We start from the raw sequence: 16,571 nt of genomic DNA, 5'->3' as shown, positions 1-16,571 counted from the left end.
TGTGAATCTTTCATGCAGGCACAGACAGGAAAAGTGAATGAATGCCTCTACATCACTGAGACATAGAAAAGGCAGACTCTGGTCTCCCACAACACAAGAAGACAGAACTCAGATTTATGAGCTAGCCACCTCTGAATCTTCATTATTCCAGAAAGAAGATAAACAGGACCCACATTACAAGTTTTGAGTAAACCAGCTTTTTCATATTGGACATGGGTAGGTCAGTATTGCAGAATTTCAACCATATGGAAAGGATTGTGTTAGGAATACGAGGAGTCAAGGCATTTGGGTGAATCTTTGCATTCTGGAGAAGGAGCAGTGAGGAAGTTCCGAGGTCAACTCTGAAGCTCAGTTATGAAACACAGGGCTATTTCATACATCACATTCTTCTGGTATAGAGATAGCATCTGTGTAGGAAAAATGTGTGCGCTGTGATGTACAAAGGGCAGCGTGAGGATCTGTTTGCCTGCAAACACAAATAGGGGCAGCCGATACATGCACTAAGATCTTGCACTAAGTTGCACCTTTGCTAAAACGTCCACTAACTAAAAATAGACTGAATTCAAAGTAAGTAAGATGTGCCAAACAGGGGTTAGTGGTACATAAAAATCATTAGCCCTCGGGGGACGATTAAGCTGTTGTTGCAATGGGAATTTTGCACAGGAAGTATTTCTCTTTCTAGCCTTTTTTTTTTTTTTTTGCCATCAAGTCACAGCTGACTTATGGTGACCTCGCAGGGTTTTTAAGGCAAGAGATGTTCAGAGGTGGTTTGCCATTGCCTGCCTCCACATCATGCCCCTGGTATTGGAGTCTCCCATCCAAAAACTCGCCAGGGTCGAGGCTGAGAGAGTGTGACCGGCCCAAGGTCACCCAGCAAGTTTCCATGGCAGAGTGGGGATTTGAGCCTGGATTTCCCAGATCCTAGTCCACTATACCACTCTGGCTCTCTTTCCAGCCATCAACCTACAAAATCTGCTGTTTCCCCCTTCCCATCACATACATTTCAAACCTGACCCATTCTACGTCAACTTTCAGCCTTCATCAGTTTCTCACACCTTTCCTCCATTCCATAAATCCCTTTTTCCATAGCTTTTGATTTATTTGTTGCTCCTCTCTTGGACTATGTAAAATTTCCCTCTAATATCTACCCACTGGCCTCGGATGCCCAGCTGTGGTTGGGGATAGATGTTAGATGCTGGAAGAAAAGCACATCTGTAAAACTATGCACTGCACTTCTATTTTACCCCACTATTTAAAGCTATTCTCCAGTGTAAGCCTGAGGGGTGATTTGGGGTTACACCTTGCTGCTCTTGAGTAAGACTGATTTTAAAAAAATCAATGGGAGGACATGCTTAATATAAATGCCCCAATTAAGTACGCCAGAAGACTGTCCCACATGTTTTGCCTTTCCTACATTTCCTTTTTGTTCAGACAAATCAGATAAACATTAATCCTCCATAACCATATATAGCCTTCCCCTCTGTCCCCTGAACTATCTGGCCAAACTTGACAATGCTGCTTGGTTTATCCTCATATGCTCCATATGAAGTAAGAGAAGGTAATCCCATTTTACAGACTCTAAGTACATTTGTCAAGATTGCACAAGTAGTCTTGAATTTTAAAAATTAGCTCTAATGCCCCCAAGTTCCAGTCCCATGCGAGCCACAGTCAAATGAATGTGGCTTAGTTTCACCCTCCTGGGATGCAGAAGCCACCTACACAGTTGACTTGAGCAATTCACTGTCACAGCATGTTGTGACGCCCATTAGCTTGGAAAGGCTTTTCTTTTAAGGGCAGACTAAGTCACAATGGACAGCCTTCCAATGGCTGCTAGCCATGATAGCCACTTGCAACCCCCATGTTCAGAGGAGTACTAGTCATGATGCATATCTATTCTCTCCAGGAACAGAGGAGCATGCCTATTATATTAGGTGCTGTGGAACACACACGGGCAGGATGGTGCTGCTGCAGTGGCCTTGTCTGTGGGCTTCCTAGAGGCACCTGTTTGGCCACTGTGTGAACAGACTGCTGGACTTGATGGGCCTTGGTCTGATCCAGCAGGGTTTTTCTTATGTTCTTATCAGATGTTGGGTCATACAATAGGGGAGGATGATTGCCTATTGGTGTAATGGCTAAGAGTGGTGGTTTGGAGCAGTGGACTCTGATCTGGAAAACTGGGCTTGATTCCTCACTCCTCCATATGAGTGGAGGACGCTAATCTGGTGAACTGGATTTGTTTCCCCACTCCTCCACACGAAGCCAGCTGGGTGACCTTGGGCTAGTCACAGCTCTCTTAGAGCTCTCTCAGCTCCACCTACCTCGCAGGATGTCTGCTGAGGGGAGGGGAAGGTGATTGTAAGCAGGTTTGATTCTTCCTTAAGTGGTAGAGAAAGTCGGCATATAAAAAGCAACTCTTCTTCTTCTTCATGCCCTGTTTGTGGGCATCCTGGAAGCAACGAGATGCCCACAGCTGGAAACAGGATGCTTAAGTAGGGGGACCCAGTCTGACCAGGAAGAAGAAGAGTTGGTTTTTATATGCCGACTTTCCCTAGCATTTAAGGAAAAATCAAACCAGCTTACAATTCCCTTCCCTTCCCCTCCCCACAACAGACATCCTGTAAGGTAGGTGAGGCTGAGAGAGCTGTGACTATCCCAAGTCACCCAGCTGGCTTCATGTGTAGGAGTGGGGAAACAAATCCAGTTCACCAGATTAGCATCTGCCGCTCATGTGGAGGAATGGGAAATCAAACCTGCTTCTCCAGATCAGAGTCCACCGCTCCAAACCACCACTCTTCACCACTACAGCACGCTGGCTCTTTTTGTAAGCTGAAAGCAATTTTTGGAATCTGATGGTTGCATGCTTCCTGTCACAGTCATACTTTGCACATACAGGCATGCAGAGGAACAAATGGGCGCACATGCTCAACGCAACGGACCCTTCTCCCGCTCCAACCCGTCAGCATCGGAATACTTACATGGCTCTGAAGAAGGAAAGCTTTTTCCTTAGAGAGGCTACGCGGAAATGGCAGGCTTGCTTAGCGGCTATGTGGGAGGAGAACTTCTTGGGGCACAGGCTCTGGACCATGGCCGGGCTTTGCGGTGCACCTGCCAGCCTGCACACCTGCCGCCCATAGGAAAACTGGAGGCGGCAGTAGTCCGGCACAGCTTCTAGTCCAGAGTCCAGCCCCCAGAGACTGCTCCAAAGGGCATCGTAAGAATCAAAAGCTGGCTACGCCGAGGGGGGTTTTCTGTCGAGCCTCGCTCACTCCCAAGCGTGCCCAGTTTGCGACAGCCTCTTGAGCTCCATCTTTGTGTCAAGGACAGGCAGGGGAAGGGAGATGTAACTAGACTCCAAAATATCAGCCAGTCCCCAAAATAACCTTCTCTTTGTTGTCATCCCTGAGCCACTGTCCCGGCTGCTGAAAAGCTGGCTCGGATATTTACATTTAGCCTTCGATCATTTCCTTGCAGCCGTTCTGGGGTGTCTGTATTCGTTCCTCACCAGATTCTCAGCCGTGTGCGTCTTTAGATGTAGAGAGGTCTTCTCTGCTCCAGTTCTCCAGAAGCAACCCAACCCTGCCTGCACAGCTCCACCTGTAAGTGATGTCAGATGCGGTGCGCTGCAGGGAGGGGCCAGGCTTTCATTCCTCAGATCCCAGCCCAGCACCTGGGAAAACTGCTTCCTCCAAGGAGCACAAACTTTCTGGCTTTTCTTGCTACTGTCAGCAACTAGACTGGCTCGTGAGCACTTGAGAAACGCACACAGTTGCGCTGGAGAGCACGGAGGCTCCACAGAGCATGCCCAGATCGGCAAATGAGCACAGCGAGAGCCCAGGTGGGAAACAACCCATAGCACCATAGGAATGACCTTCCCTGCAGATAACTCCCTTACACATGAAGCTGCCTTATCCTAAATCAGACCCTTGGTCCATCGAAGTTAGAACTGTCTACCCAGACCAGCAGCGGCTCTCCAGGGTCTCAGGCAGAGGTCTGTCACATCACCTACTTGCCTGGTCCCTTTAACAGGAGACACGGGGGATTGGACCTGAGACCTTCTGCATGCCAAGCAGAGGCTCTACAAACTGAGCCACGGCCCCAAGAACTGTGTTGCTTCTCAGAACCGCATAGAGCGTGCGGTTGACTCCGGGCAGCACCCAAAATACAATTTGAGTTTGTAAGGAAGTGAGGCAAAACACTGAATAAATCCAAATAAGGAGGAGGGCTTTCCAATAACGCTTCTAAGATTGTATGACACCTTCTTGCTAGACAGAGGAGGAAGAGGAAGAGGAAGAGTTGGTTTTTATATGCCATTGCCAACTTTCTCTACAACTTAAGGAGGAATCAAACCGGCTTACATTCACCTTCCCTTCCCCTCCCCACAACAGACACCTTGTGAGGTAGGTGAGGCTGAGAGAGCTCAAAGAGAACTGGGACTAGCCCAAGGTCACCCAGCTGGCTTCATGTGGAGGAGTGGGGAAACAAATCCAGTTCACCAGATTAGCCTGTGGTGCTCATGTGGAGGAGTGGGAAATCAAACCGAGTTCTCCAGATCAGAGTCCACCGCTCCAAACCACTGCTCTTAACCACTACACCACGCTGGCTTCCAGGATGTCCACAAACAGGGCATGAAGGCAATCATCCTCCCCTATTGTATGACTCAACATCTGAAAAGAACATAAGAAAAGCCCTGGTGGATCAGACCAAGGCCCATCAAGTCCAGCAGTTTCTTCACACAGTGGCTCTAGGACGCCCACAAACAGGACTGCAGCAGCATTGTCCTGCCTGTGTTCCACAGCACCTAATATAATAGGCATGCTCCTCTGATCCTGGAGCGAATAGGTATGCATCATGACTAGTACCCCTCTGAACATGAATAATGTATCAAATTACAAGCTGCCAATCCAGGGCAGAATACACGCGCAGGTTTAAATTCCACATGCAGGTATTTCAGAAATGTTGCCTTTGCTACTGTAAATTCCTGTTGGTTGCAAGTTGCAGCTGACTTATGGAGACCCTGGAGGGTTTTCAAGGCACGAGACAAACAGAAGTGATTTGCCATTGCCTGCCTCTGTATGGTAGGCTCCCGTCCAAGTACTAACCAGGGCCGACCTTGCTTAGCTTTCGAGATCTGATGTGATCTGACTAGGATGGGCCATTCGGGTCAGCCTTCATCAAAGGGCTCTTTCCTTCCTAAAAGATACTGATGACTCCCCATCATAATTAGGGAAGGAGTAGCTGAGGAGAGGAAAGATAGCCACTGCTATACTGACCCTTTCCAAAGGTTTATTTAATTAATTTGTATGTTTGTTTTATATCCTGCTCTCCCCCCACCAAAGGGGTGTCAGACAGGGTTGCCAACCTCCAGGTAGTAGCTGGAGATCTCCTGCTATTACAACTGATCTCCAGACGATAGTGATCAGTTTACATGGAGAAAAGGGCCACTTTAGAAATTGGATGCTATGGCATTGAAGTCCCTCCCCAAATCCTGCCTTCCTCAGGCTCCACCCCAAAAATCTCCAGGTATTTCCCAACCTGGAGCTGGCAACCCTAGGCTCAGAGCGGCCCAGTTTTCAAAAATAATATTTTATTATAAAGTATTTCTATATCTGTATTCCTTGTCACCGATTGTTGGCTGTTGCATTCTGTTATGGGTGGGGGACGGAACCCCACTATCTTGCTCATGGGTCACCAGTTCTACCAGGGATCTCATTCTGGTGGCCAGTGACAGAGTAGAATCCTGCCTGGCCACTTTAGTATCATGACGGTTACCTGGTTAAATAATGAAGCAAAACTCAAATGCAACAGATCCTTTCCTATGGATCCAAAGCTTCCATTCATGCCCTTTTAGACAAGCAAGGATAATAGACAGGAGGTGAGGTAGGATGGACAGGGATGAGCTTGCAAGAATCATTCTACCCTCTCCAGAACAAATGGCATTTAGCCAGCCTTGGCTGCAAACAAATTCACCCTCTCCTCCAGTCTGGCACCGCCATCTTTCTCAGAGCTTCCTCCTGACCCCGTCTTATAGGCCTTCAATTCTGAACCAATTCGTACTGGATCAAGGACGTAGGAAGCAACATGCTGATGCTGGTTTGTGAGGACTCTTCCTATCGGCAATAGGGTTGCTACTGGCAGGAGGTTTTTGGGGCGGAGCCTGAGGAGGGTGGGGTTTGGGAAGGGGAGGGACTTCAATGCCATAGAGTCCAATTGCCAAAGCGGCCATTTTCTCCAGGTGAACTGATCTCTATCGGCTGGAGATCAGTTGTAATAGCAGAGGTTGGCAACCCTAATTGGCAAGGTTACTTCCCGTAGTGGCTGTGAAGTGGTTAAGTGGAGATAGAGGATGCTTTGCAGGTCATCAGCATGCCTGCCTGGGTCTTCTGTGGATGGGACGCAGCTTGTCTTGCCATAAGCTTTTCTTTCTTACCTTCAGGGTTAACCTTACTGAAGAGGGATAGATAACTGGAGGGGAAACGTCTTTAGGAAAAGAATTAAGCCACAACAGGTACAAAAGAGTAATTTGCAACTCTCTCGGGTTATTAATTGCCCTCCAGGGATAAATTACTCTCTTTAGAATGAGCACTTGTTTCCATCATTTTAGATGTAATTACAAATGGAGCAGTAAAGCAGGGCCTCTTGGACCCTGTCCCAAGAACACAAGATCAGAACAGATCCTGAGTTCGTTAAGGAAGAACACAAATGTGCCCGGGCACTACCTGGCAACTGACCATCGTGGCCAGGAGGCTGTGAAGAAGTTATTAGCCACCCATAGCTGCTGGCCAAGTTCTTGCAGGTTCCAGTGAAAGCTCAGAGAACATAAACTTCAAGAGGAGTGGGAATGGACCCAGCATCTGATAGAATTTACACGTCCTTGAAGCAATGTACAGCAGTTGCCCATAGCACTTCACTCTGTTGGGATAGAACATATTGAGCTGGGGCCTCTTCTAGCCTTGTGTTTACAATGCAGGAGCTGCTAAGGTATGTCTTCTATCTTTGCCATTCCAGCGTCATCAGCAGAGCCTGAGTAGGGCCGGGTTTGGGGAGGGGAGGGGCTTCAATGCCATAGAGTCCAATTGCCAAAGTGGCCATTTTCTCCAGGTGAACTGATCTCTATCGGCTGGAGATCAGTTGTAATAACAGGAGATCCCCAGCTAGTACCTGGAGGTTGGCAGCCCTATTAGCAAGGTTACTTCCCATAGTGGCCTTGAAGTGGTTAAGTGGAGATAGGGGATGCTTTGCAAGTTATCAGCATGCCTGCCTGGGTCATCTGTGGATGGGACTCAGCTTGTCTTGCCATAAGCTTTTCTTTCTTACCTTCAGGGTTAACCTTAGTGAAGAGGGATAGGGGCTTCAATGCCATAGAGTCCAATTGCCAAAGCAGCCATTTTCTCCAGGGGAACTGATCTCTATCGGCTGGAGATCAGTTGTAATAGCAGGAGATCTCCAGCTAGTACCTGGAGGTTGGCAACCCTACTTTCCACCCTTTTGAGCCCCAACTGTAGTATGCATCAGAATTTTATAGAAGTAACATAAAAGAGGGAGGGAAGGCGGCATGGTATAACCCCGTCTCGTCAGATCTCAGAAGCTAAGCAGGGTCGGTACTCGCAAGGGAGACCACCAAGGAAGGCTCTGCAGAGGAAGGCAATGGCAAACCACCTCTGCTTCTCACCTGCCTTAAAACCTCTTCCTGGGGTTGCCATAAGTCAGCTGCAACTTGACAGCACTTTATACACACAACATGAAAGACAAGCCTGTGCTGGTTTGGGAGCAGAGTCAACAAGCCAGGCAAGGTTGGAAATTCTGAGTCTGAAGGTTGTGATGACAGAAGACCTGTCGCTTCTGTGCAGCTGGGTAGGAACACCCCCTCCACCAGTAAAAAGGGGGAGTGGCCAAGCAGCAGATCTTGCTGGTGTGGTTAAAACTACAACAACAAAAGTCATATGTGCTGCTTGCATCCTCCCCCCCACCCCCCGGCCTCTTTTATGCCAATGCTGTACTTTGGAATCCTAATAAATCAACTCCCAAAGAGAGCCAGAGGTTTATGAATCCAAATTTGCCTTAAAATTATACAGAAATCTTTCTTTAGTGAACTGGGGAGAAAAGACCAGCGAAAAAGTTTTATTTAGAAGCAAGCAAAGAAGACGATCTAGGCTCTGACAATCAAAAGGATTTCCAGGCCCCACAAAAGACCCCACAGCTAAAAGTAGAGAGAAACTCGTCCATAGCTTTCCCTTGCAAAGTATATGAAAAGCAGGTAGTTTTCCAATAAGCTCACCCAGGTGCTCCTATGTTACAAGGAAAACCTGGAGAGCTTGGAGGACCCTGGCCAGGCACAAACAAATACAAAAGCAGTAATAAATCCAGGGAAAGTTGCAAAAAGAAATGAGCGAAAGGTGCACAAAGGTGTAAAAAGCAATGAGCGTAAAATATGCCTACGCCAACCACAGTAGCTGCAGCCTGCAGAGCATTCTTCAGTCCTGATATGACGAGCCAACTGACAGGAAGCGACAGTCTTCCTGTCCCTCCACACACCTCCACACACACAAAACCACTTTTCCTTTCATCAGTCCTTTTCTCCCTGATTTTGCAAAAGGCACATCTGACATCCTGCATCGCCAGAATAATCTCCGATAATTCTGTCAGGCTAACAACATGCTGCTAACAGCACAGTGTAGCCCAAACGGAAGCTAAGCAGGGTCAGTTAGGGCTGCAACCTCCAGGTACTAGCTGGAGATCTCCTGCTATTACAATTAATCTCCAGCCGATAGAGATCAGCTCTCCTGGAGAAAATGGCCACCTTGGCAACCCTAGCTCTGACTTCTTTTCAGCATGCATTGAGAAGAGCTATCTCGCCCATACGTCATCTGGACGGCCCAAGTAGCACTCATTGTACACGTTTTCCCCTCTTCGATACACACTCACATGCTTCTGTTGCACACGCACAGAGCAAATTGCTCCTGTTATAAAAAACACACAATTAGTCACCAATGCCATAAACATAGCCCTGATGCTCCTCCTGTCTGTTCTTTGTATTGGGCAAAATGAGTTTGTTCCCGTTTCCGGCATAATGATGTTGTAGCGACATTGTTCATGTTTGCACAGACAACAGTATTTCACAAACCCTTGACTTCTATACAATTGCCTCGGTTTGCAGCTTCTTTTTTGCTGTAGCAATGTCTGATAGATTTATGTTAGATTTATATATACACCGAAAACCACCGGTGACGGTGATTGTCTTTGCAATGGTACCTGATTTCGCACAATAACTTAACCAAGGACATTATAATATTGCTGCAGCAATGGGCAGCACACACATGGGAGAAGAAACATTTCTGGGCATTTTGAAGCCTTGGGGGATGTGTGTTTTTTTTTGGTTTTGCTTTATTAAGGGGGAGGGAGAATTTGAATAAGGCAATGCTGCCTTTCTAGTCAAACTTAATTTTACTTTCTGAGTTTGATTGACTAATTTTAAATGAGAATTTTGTACATGAGAAATATGTACAATTTCACTTGCAGATAAGATTGTACTTGCTTATGAGATACAAAGGTATAAATGCCTTCATTCTAGTCAAACAATTATTATAAAAGTATACACAGTTAGAGACGGCGCCAAAAACCAGTACATCTAACTATATCTTAGTTTTCCTAGCAGGAAAAAATAGGAATGGAAGTTGAAAACAGAAGCCAACAACAAAGAGTAAACAATAGAAGGATTTTATTACCCAGATTCAAATAATTGCACTGTTAGTTCCATACATTCAAAGAGGTTTTAGGCTTATAACAGCAGCTAACACCCCAGGCATGCCACCATTGGCTTGGGAAATTCCTGGAGATTTGGGGGCAGTATGTGGGGAGGGTAGAGCTTGGGGAGAGGAGGAAACTCAGCAAGGATGTGACACCATAAAGACCATCATCTCAAGCTGCCATTTTGTCCAGGGGAACTGATCTTTGTCGTCTGGAGATTGTGAGAGAACTCCAAGCCCCAACTTTAGGTTGGCAACCCTATCCCCCCTTCTTCCTCATATCCAAACAAAGGGGAATTGTTATGGTTGCCAGGTCTCTCTTTGCCACTGGCAGGAGGTTTTTGGGGCGGAGCTTGAGGAGGGCGGGGTTTAGGAAGGGGAGGGACTTTAATGCCATAGAATCCAATTGCCAAAGCAGCCATTTTCTCCAGGTGAATGGATCTCTATCAGCTGGAGATCAGTTGTAATAGCAGGAGATCTCCAGCTACTACTATCATATCATATTAATATTCATAGGCTGATGAAGCAATGCTATGGTGAAAGCGCTACGAATATCCGGAATAGCGTTTCCTCTTTCCTTTCGCCTTTGCCATTGAACACTTTTGGAGCAACTTTTGCCATCATAGACGCTGGGATATTTACCTACGTCTTTTGTTTGGACTCTTTGGACTCTTAGGTCTTCATTTCCTTTGGAGAGAGCTATTATGCTTAAAACGTCATTGTTTATCAATTTTGACTAACTTGTATATATTTGTACGTTATATGTATCACTTGTATTGCCTTTGTTGCACTTTGTTTCATATTTAGTTACACTGAATACAATGTTTGATATAAATTGAGCCTTTACTGTTTCCTTCCTACAATTGTTTGTTAACAGTATAGTGAGTAGTTTTCTACTATTTCTTTTTCTCACTATGGCTCAGAAAATTTCTATGTTTACTTTCTCCAATGCAGAACGTGAAAAATTGCTTAAAGTTATGCCTTCCTTATGCAATTCTGAAGTTAAAGATGTGGTTGACTGTGAGAAACTGTTTGGTTTGCTTAAAAAGAAAGCACGTATTGAACTCCATGGGTCATCCCTTACAGACTATGCCAAATCTAATATTATACCTAGAGGACTTTGGATACAAAAAGGGCCAGCTTTGTTTAGTGAGAATGGTGCCTTTAAAGAAAATGGGCGGCAGTTTTGAACCGCTTTTCTATGGATTTGATGCTTCTCATTATTGAGCAAGCTATGACGGAAACTGATACCATTACCAAAGAAATTGATACCATCAAAGTAACTATTAAAAAAGATTTACCAGAACAAGACTTTAAAACACAGATTGAGAATATGGAAAAGGATTTGAGTGCTTACGTGGCAAATATTAAGAACTATAAATTGCGTAAATTTAATCATGACAAGGACGATTATGCTAGAAAACAGAATTTACAATTGGGAATTTAAAGACAACAGTAATGTTATAAGAAATAAGAACAGGAGATTCCAAACTTATGATTTCGAGCAAGGAGGATCAGATCAGGAAAGCATTAACTCTTATGGCTCTAATTCTTCCACTAGGCCTTACCAATTAAGGTCACAAGGACACAATAAAATTTTTCCCCAAGGTGCCCAACCGTGAGTATACCAATGGAAGAAAAGATAGTGGTCAACCTTTCTTCCCGAAATTTGACGGAGGAAGAAATTTCAGTGTTGAACTTTGGTCTCGGTTTTGTTCCAAATGCTCCTTATTCGTCCTTTCAAACTAGGATAGAATTGTTTGAGTTATTTCGCAACATCAAATTACGTGATTTTTTTCAAGGCCAACAGGTAAAAGACAGCACACAATTTCATAAAAAATCCACATTTATTCCCAATACTTCCAACTATTTAATTAATACATTTCAACGTCTAGTAATTCAAGATATAGCCAAGATAGAACAACACAAATGGCAACCTAAATCTAACCTTACTCCTGAACAAGCTAAGATCCTTTCAGATCTATCTAATAACAACTCCTTAGTAATTCGTCCTACCGATAAAGGCGGGGCCGTCGTCATACAAGACGCTGAATCTTACAGAGCCGAGATAATGAGACAATTATCTGATAGGAAGTTCTATAAACAACTAGCTGGCAATATTACTACTAAACTTACCAAATTGATTCAAGTGGTTGTTTCTGAGGGTCTTCACCTCGGTTACATTGACCAATACACAGCAGACTATCTGACAGTTCCCTTTCCCAAAGTACCGATTTTCTACATGCTCCCTAAGATACATAAGGAAATCAACCCGGTTTCAGGGAGACCTATTGTATCCTCTCGAGGATCCCTGTTAGAGCCATTAACTAAATACCTGGATTATTTTCTCAGTAAAACTCCATCTTATGTTTTGGATTCTAGGGACTTCATTCAGCATGTTGAAAATTTTTCTTTACCTGACAGAGCGGTTGTTGCCACCTTAGACGTTTGCACTCTATATACCAACATACCTCTTGATGAGGTTAGAAATATTATTGCTGACAGACTTGACTCTCGCAGTGATCCTTTTCCTCCCACTCATTTTTTGTTACAGCTTATTGATTTGATATTTGAGAACATTTTTTAGATTTGAAGCGGACTTTTTCCTACAAAGGGAGTTGCCATGGGCGCAGCTTGCACCCTGGCCATTGCAAATCTGTTTATGATTGAATTTAAACTTTCACACATTGTACATCATAATCCTTTTGCTCAACAGATGCTCCTGTATAAATGTTATGTTGATGATTTATTTTTTTATTTTTGATTCCCCTCAAGCCTTCCATGAATTCACTAAATGGCTTAATACTCTTTGTGAACACCTGACCTTCACGGGATCTTGTGATTTCTACATTTCTGGATTTAGAAATTTATGTGCAATCAGATGGCAGATTAGCAGTAAAACCATACAGGAAGAATATGGCCAAGGATTCTGGTTTGCATTATTCTGGTTTGCACCCCATTTACTTAAAGAACAATCTGCCGTTCAGCCATTTTCTTAGGCTAAAACGGAATGCAACCTGTGACCAGGAATTCGAAGCAGCCTCGGACAAAATGACGGTTGCTTTAATTAAGCGTAGCTACCCTATAGAAGTTATATCTGAAGCCCGATTAAAAGTGAGGGACAAACAACGTTCTACGTTCTACGTTGTTTGTTAAAAAGACTGAAAATAAAACAAGCAATAATATTTTTTGTTCTTTAACGTATAGCAAGCACTCGCGGGAGATTCAGCAAGCCATTAGAAAACACTGGCATATCATTCAAGAGATCCCTGGATGTAATACTCCGCCTACATTTGCTATGAGCAGAACCAGCTCCTTCCGTGACCGTTTGGTACACACACTGATATACTTAAATCTACACAACATTCCTCAGCAATCGGCCATTTTAAATGTGGAAAATGTTTGGTTTGTCCCTTAAGCCTTCCTGTGAAAGAATTCCGATCCACCACTTCTGATTTCAAATTCCAACTAAAGCATTTTTCCAACTGTGCCAAGAGCCGCGTAGTTTACGCTATCACATGCAAATGCGCTAAACTTTATGTTGGAAGCACGATTTTGCCAGATTAGACTCTGCATTGGAGAACATAGGTCCAGGATACGCGCCCGCAATTTGGACGCTCCACTTACTAGCACTCCGAAAATGATTTGCGATTTTTTGTATTGTGGGTATACAGAGATCATCCGCATGATTCCAATAATGTACAAACAATACTTCTACAGCACGAGATGCATTTCATCCATCTCTTTAACACCTTGATTCCCAATGGATTGAATAATGAAACTGATTTGTCCTGTTATTTATAATTTATTTTGTCCTTTAGTCTTAGTATATAGACTCTGTCTCTTTAAAAGCACTTGGATTAGTCAGTCCCACAACATCATGTGATCGACTCTTGTAGGTATTTTACCAATGCTGATCGTTACAACTAAAAGATGACCCGACCATTTCAGCAGCCCATTCTTTGTGGGAGCTAAAAGTTAAAATATTAAAATATATTGAAAACCTTCAAAAAATACAAGTATATATATATAGAATTTAATTTTGATCAAAAAACAAAAAAAAAACAAAGACTACGAACCTCCCAGGCATTAGATAATATTTGAAATGGGCTTTTTCATCTAATTTGTGAGGTAAGACACATAGTTATAGAATTGCATTTGTTTATTTGACTATATAAAATTTGTACAAGAGTACCAAAATGTATAAAATGTATCATATCATATTAATATTCATAGGTTGATGAAGCTATGCTATGGTGAAAGCACTACGAATATCCGGAATAGCGTTTTCTCTTTCCTTTCGCCTTTGCCACTGAACACTTTTGGAGCAACTTTTGCCATCATAGACGCTGGGATATTTACCTACGTCTTTTGTTTGGACTCTTTGGACTCTTTGGTCTTCATTTCCTTTGGAGAGAGCTATTATGCTTAAAACGTCATTGTTGTCAATTTTGACTAACTTGTATATATTTGTACATTATATGTATCACTTGTATTGCCTTTGTTGCACTTTGTTTCATATTTAGTTACACTGAATACAATGTTTGATATAAATTGAGTCTTTGCTGTTTCCCTCCTACAACTACCTGGAGGCTGGCAACCCTAGGTCAGGACCAAATGCGAGCGGCCCCAGGCACATGAAGCTATTCTCTATAGAGACGGACCATTGGTCCATCTAGTCCAGTATGGTCTTCTCTGAAAAGAAACAGCTCTCCAAGAGCTTGGACGAATCATTCTTTTCTAGCCCTGCTACATGACTTCCTTTCGAACGCAAAGCAAGCGCGCCTTCTCTCTCCCCCTAAACTCTATCTCCTCCCCTCCTGGGATCTGCTGCTGCCGCTCCTACCTGTCGTCACGCATTCGGGGGCTCAAGAATCGGGATGTGTCATCATCGTGGCTGCTTTGCTGGCTGCTCTGTTGGCTGCTGCAGGGGGAGAAAAACGAAACGTGAGACAGAAGCAATTCAGTCTTCCAGTGGCCACCTCAAAATATAACAGTCTAGAATGAATCCGTTGTAGACAAGCTTAGAACACTAAAAATGCACAGTGATTTCTTCGTACAGCAAGTCGTATCCTTGGGCTAGTTAATAATTAAGATCCACATGGAAGTTTTAGGTGGAAAGGGGGCTTTATGTGGCAACACCAATTAAAAAGTGGGCAGGTAGCATGCGACTCCCCCATCCCAGATATACTTCCTGATGCTCTCTCCAAGCTATTAAAAAAGCCCTCAAATACTCAGTTGCTAGGGTTGCCAACCTCCAGGTACTAGCTGGAGAGTTCCCACTATTACAACTGACCTCCAGCTGATAGAGATCAGTTCACCTGGAGAAAATGGCTGCATTGGCAACTGGACTCTATGGCATTGAAGTCCCTCCCCTCTCCAAACCCTGCCCTCCTCAGGCTCCGCCTCAAAAATCTCCAGGTATTTCCCAACCTGGAGCTCGCAACCCTATTAGCTGCGTGTTTCATAATGCTTCTAGATCCACATACACTTGAACAGTTGAGAGAAGCATGTTTGAGTGCAACTTGGGTTGCCAACCTCCAGGTGGCACCTGGAGCTCTCCCACTATTACAATTGATCTCCAGATGACCAAGATCAACTCCCCTGGAAAAAATGGCTGCTTTGGAGCGTGGACTCTATGGAATTGTACCCTGCTGAGGCCCCTCCCCTCCCCAAGCCCCACCCTCCCCAGGCTCCATCCCCAAACTCTCCAGGTATTTCCCAATCCAGAGCTGGCAACCCTACATGTAACCACAAGATGATTAAGAAAGTAGAAATGTTGGGGCAGCACACTGAAAAAGCTTTCCAAATGTTCTCACACTTCACTGCAGTTGAGTCCAGCATTTCTTATAATTACTGGATTGGGCTGGCTTTCTGTTATAAAATTTAAATCTCAGTTCTGAGAACAGTGTCCAGTTCCCCAAAATACCCCTCAAATTGACTCCAGAATCTACACTGAAATCCTGGCACCTCCCCCTCCCCATTTTGTCATGAAAGCTACCCATACTAGGACTGGGCCCATCAACATTAGCTTCTAGAAACTCCCCACACATTAAACATTACTGCCTTATGGTGGAATGTTAAGAAATACTTCACTAGCTCAGACAGAAAGGGTGACATTCGAGCTAGATTAACTAAAACTGGTGAAACCCAACTGATACAGTCATATATGCCACTGCCTTTTCAACATGTGATCATCCTCCACACAAGCATGAATTTACAATCTTAATTAAAAAAAATTCCTATTAACTGGCGGGACATGGATACACTATGTAATAAATCCTGTTTTACATTATCATTTATCTTTGGTGCAACAGTAATTTAGTCTCCCTCTCCACTTCCCAACTGAGTTCTACAACAAAGATTCCTGAAGCCATGGAACAAAAAGGTACCAACTTCTTCCTGAGAGATCCCTGTCTTCTATACATTACTTTGTCCAAGACACCCAAAGTACCTCTGCTGTTGTTCATGAAACACGCACACACAAACAGATGAAGCTGCCTTATACTGAGTCAGATCTTTGGTCCATCAAAGTCAGTATTGTCTACAGAGACTGGCAGCGGCTCTCCAGGGTCTCAGGCAGGGGTCTTTCACATGACCTACTTGCCTAGTCCCTTTAACTGGATTGAACCTGGGACCTTCTGCATGCTAAGCAGATGCTCTACCACTGAGCCACGGCCCCTCCCCAAAAATACAGAAACAATCTATTCTGTATTTTTGCTCTAAAAACAATACCTGATAGATAATTGAAAAACGGAGAGCTGAAAACTTGCTGCTGACTCAGTAAAAAAGAAGTCAAGGAGGATGGATTTTGTTGTTGAGGAGGAG

General features: G+C 44.2%; 1 protein-coding gene across 1 annotated transcript in view; it reads right to left on the bottom strand.

Annotated features, from left to right (window-relative positions):
* Positions 1-2,971: 2,971 nt before the first annotated feature.
* Positions 2,972-16,571, bottom strand: part of LOC130487371 (uncharacterized) — a 38,591-nt gene continuing 24,991 nt past the window's right edge. The window contains exons 2-3 of the mRNA XM_056860864.1: positions 14,590-14,667; positions 2,972-3,194 (exon numbers count right to left, since the gene is read on the bottom strand). Coding sequence (XP_056716842.1) covers positions 2,972-3,194; positions 14,590-14,667 — 301 coding nt within the window. The remainder of the gene's footprint in view (positions 3,195-14,589; positions 14,668-16,571) is intronic.

This window comes from Euleptes europaea, chromosome 14 (genome assembly GCF_029931775.1).
Source record: "Euleptes europaea isolate rEulEur1 chromosome 14, rEulEur1.hap1, whole genome shotgun sequence".
Lineage (NCBI taxonomy): Eukaryota > Metazoa > Chordata > Lepidosauria > Squamata > Sphaerodactylidae > Euleptes > Euleptes europaea.
The sequence above is the reverse complement of the archived record's forward strand: the minus strand, read 5'-3'. Positions and strand labels throughout refer to the sequence as shown.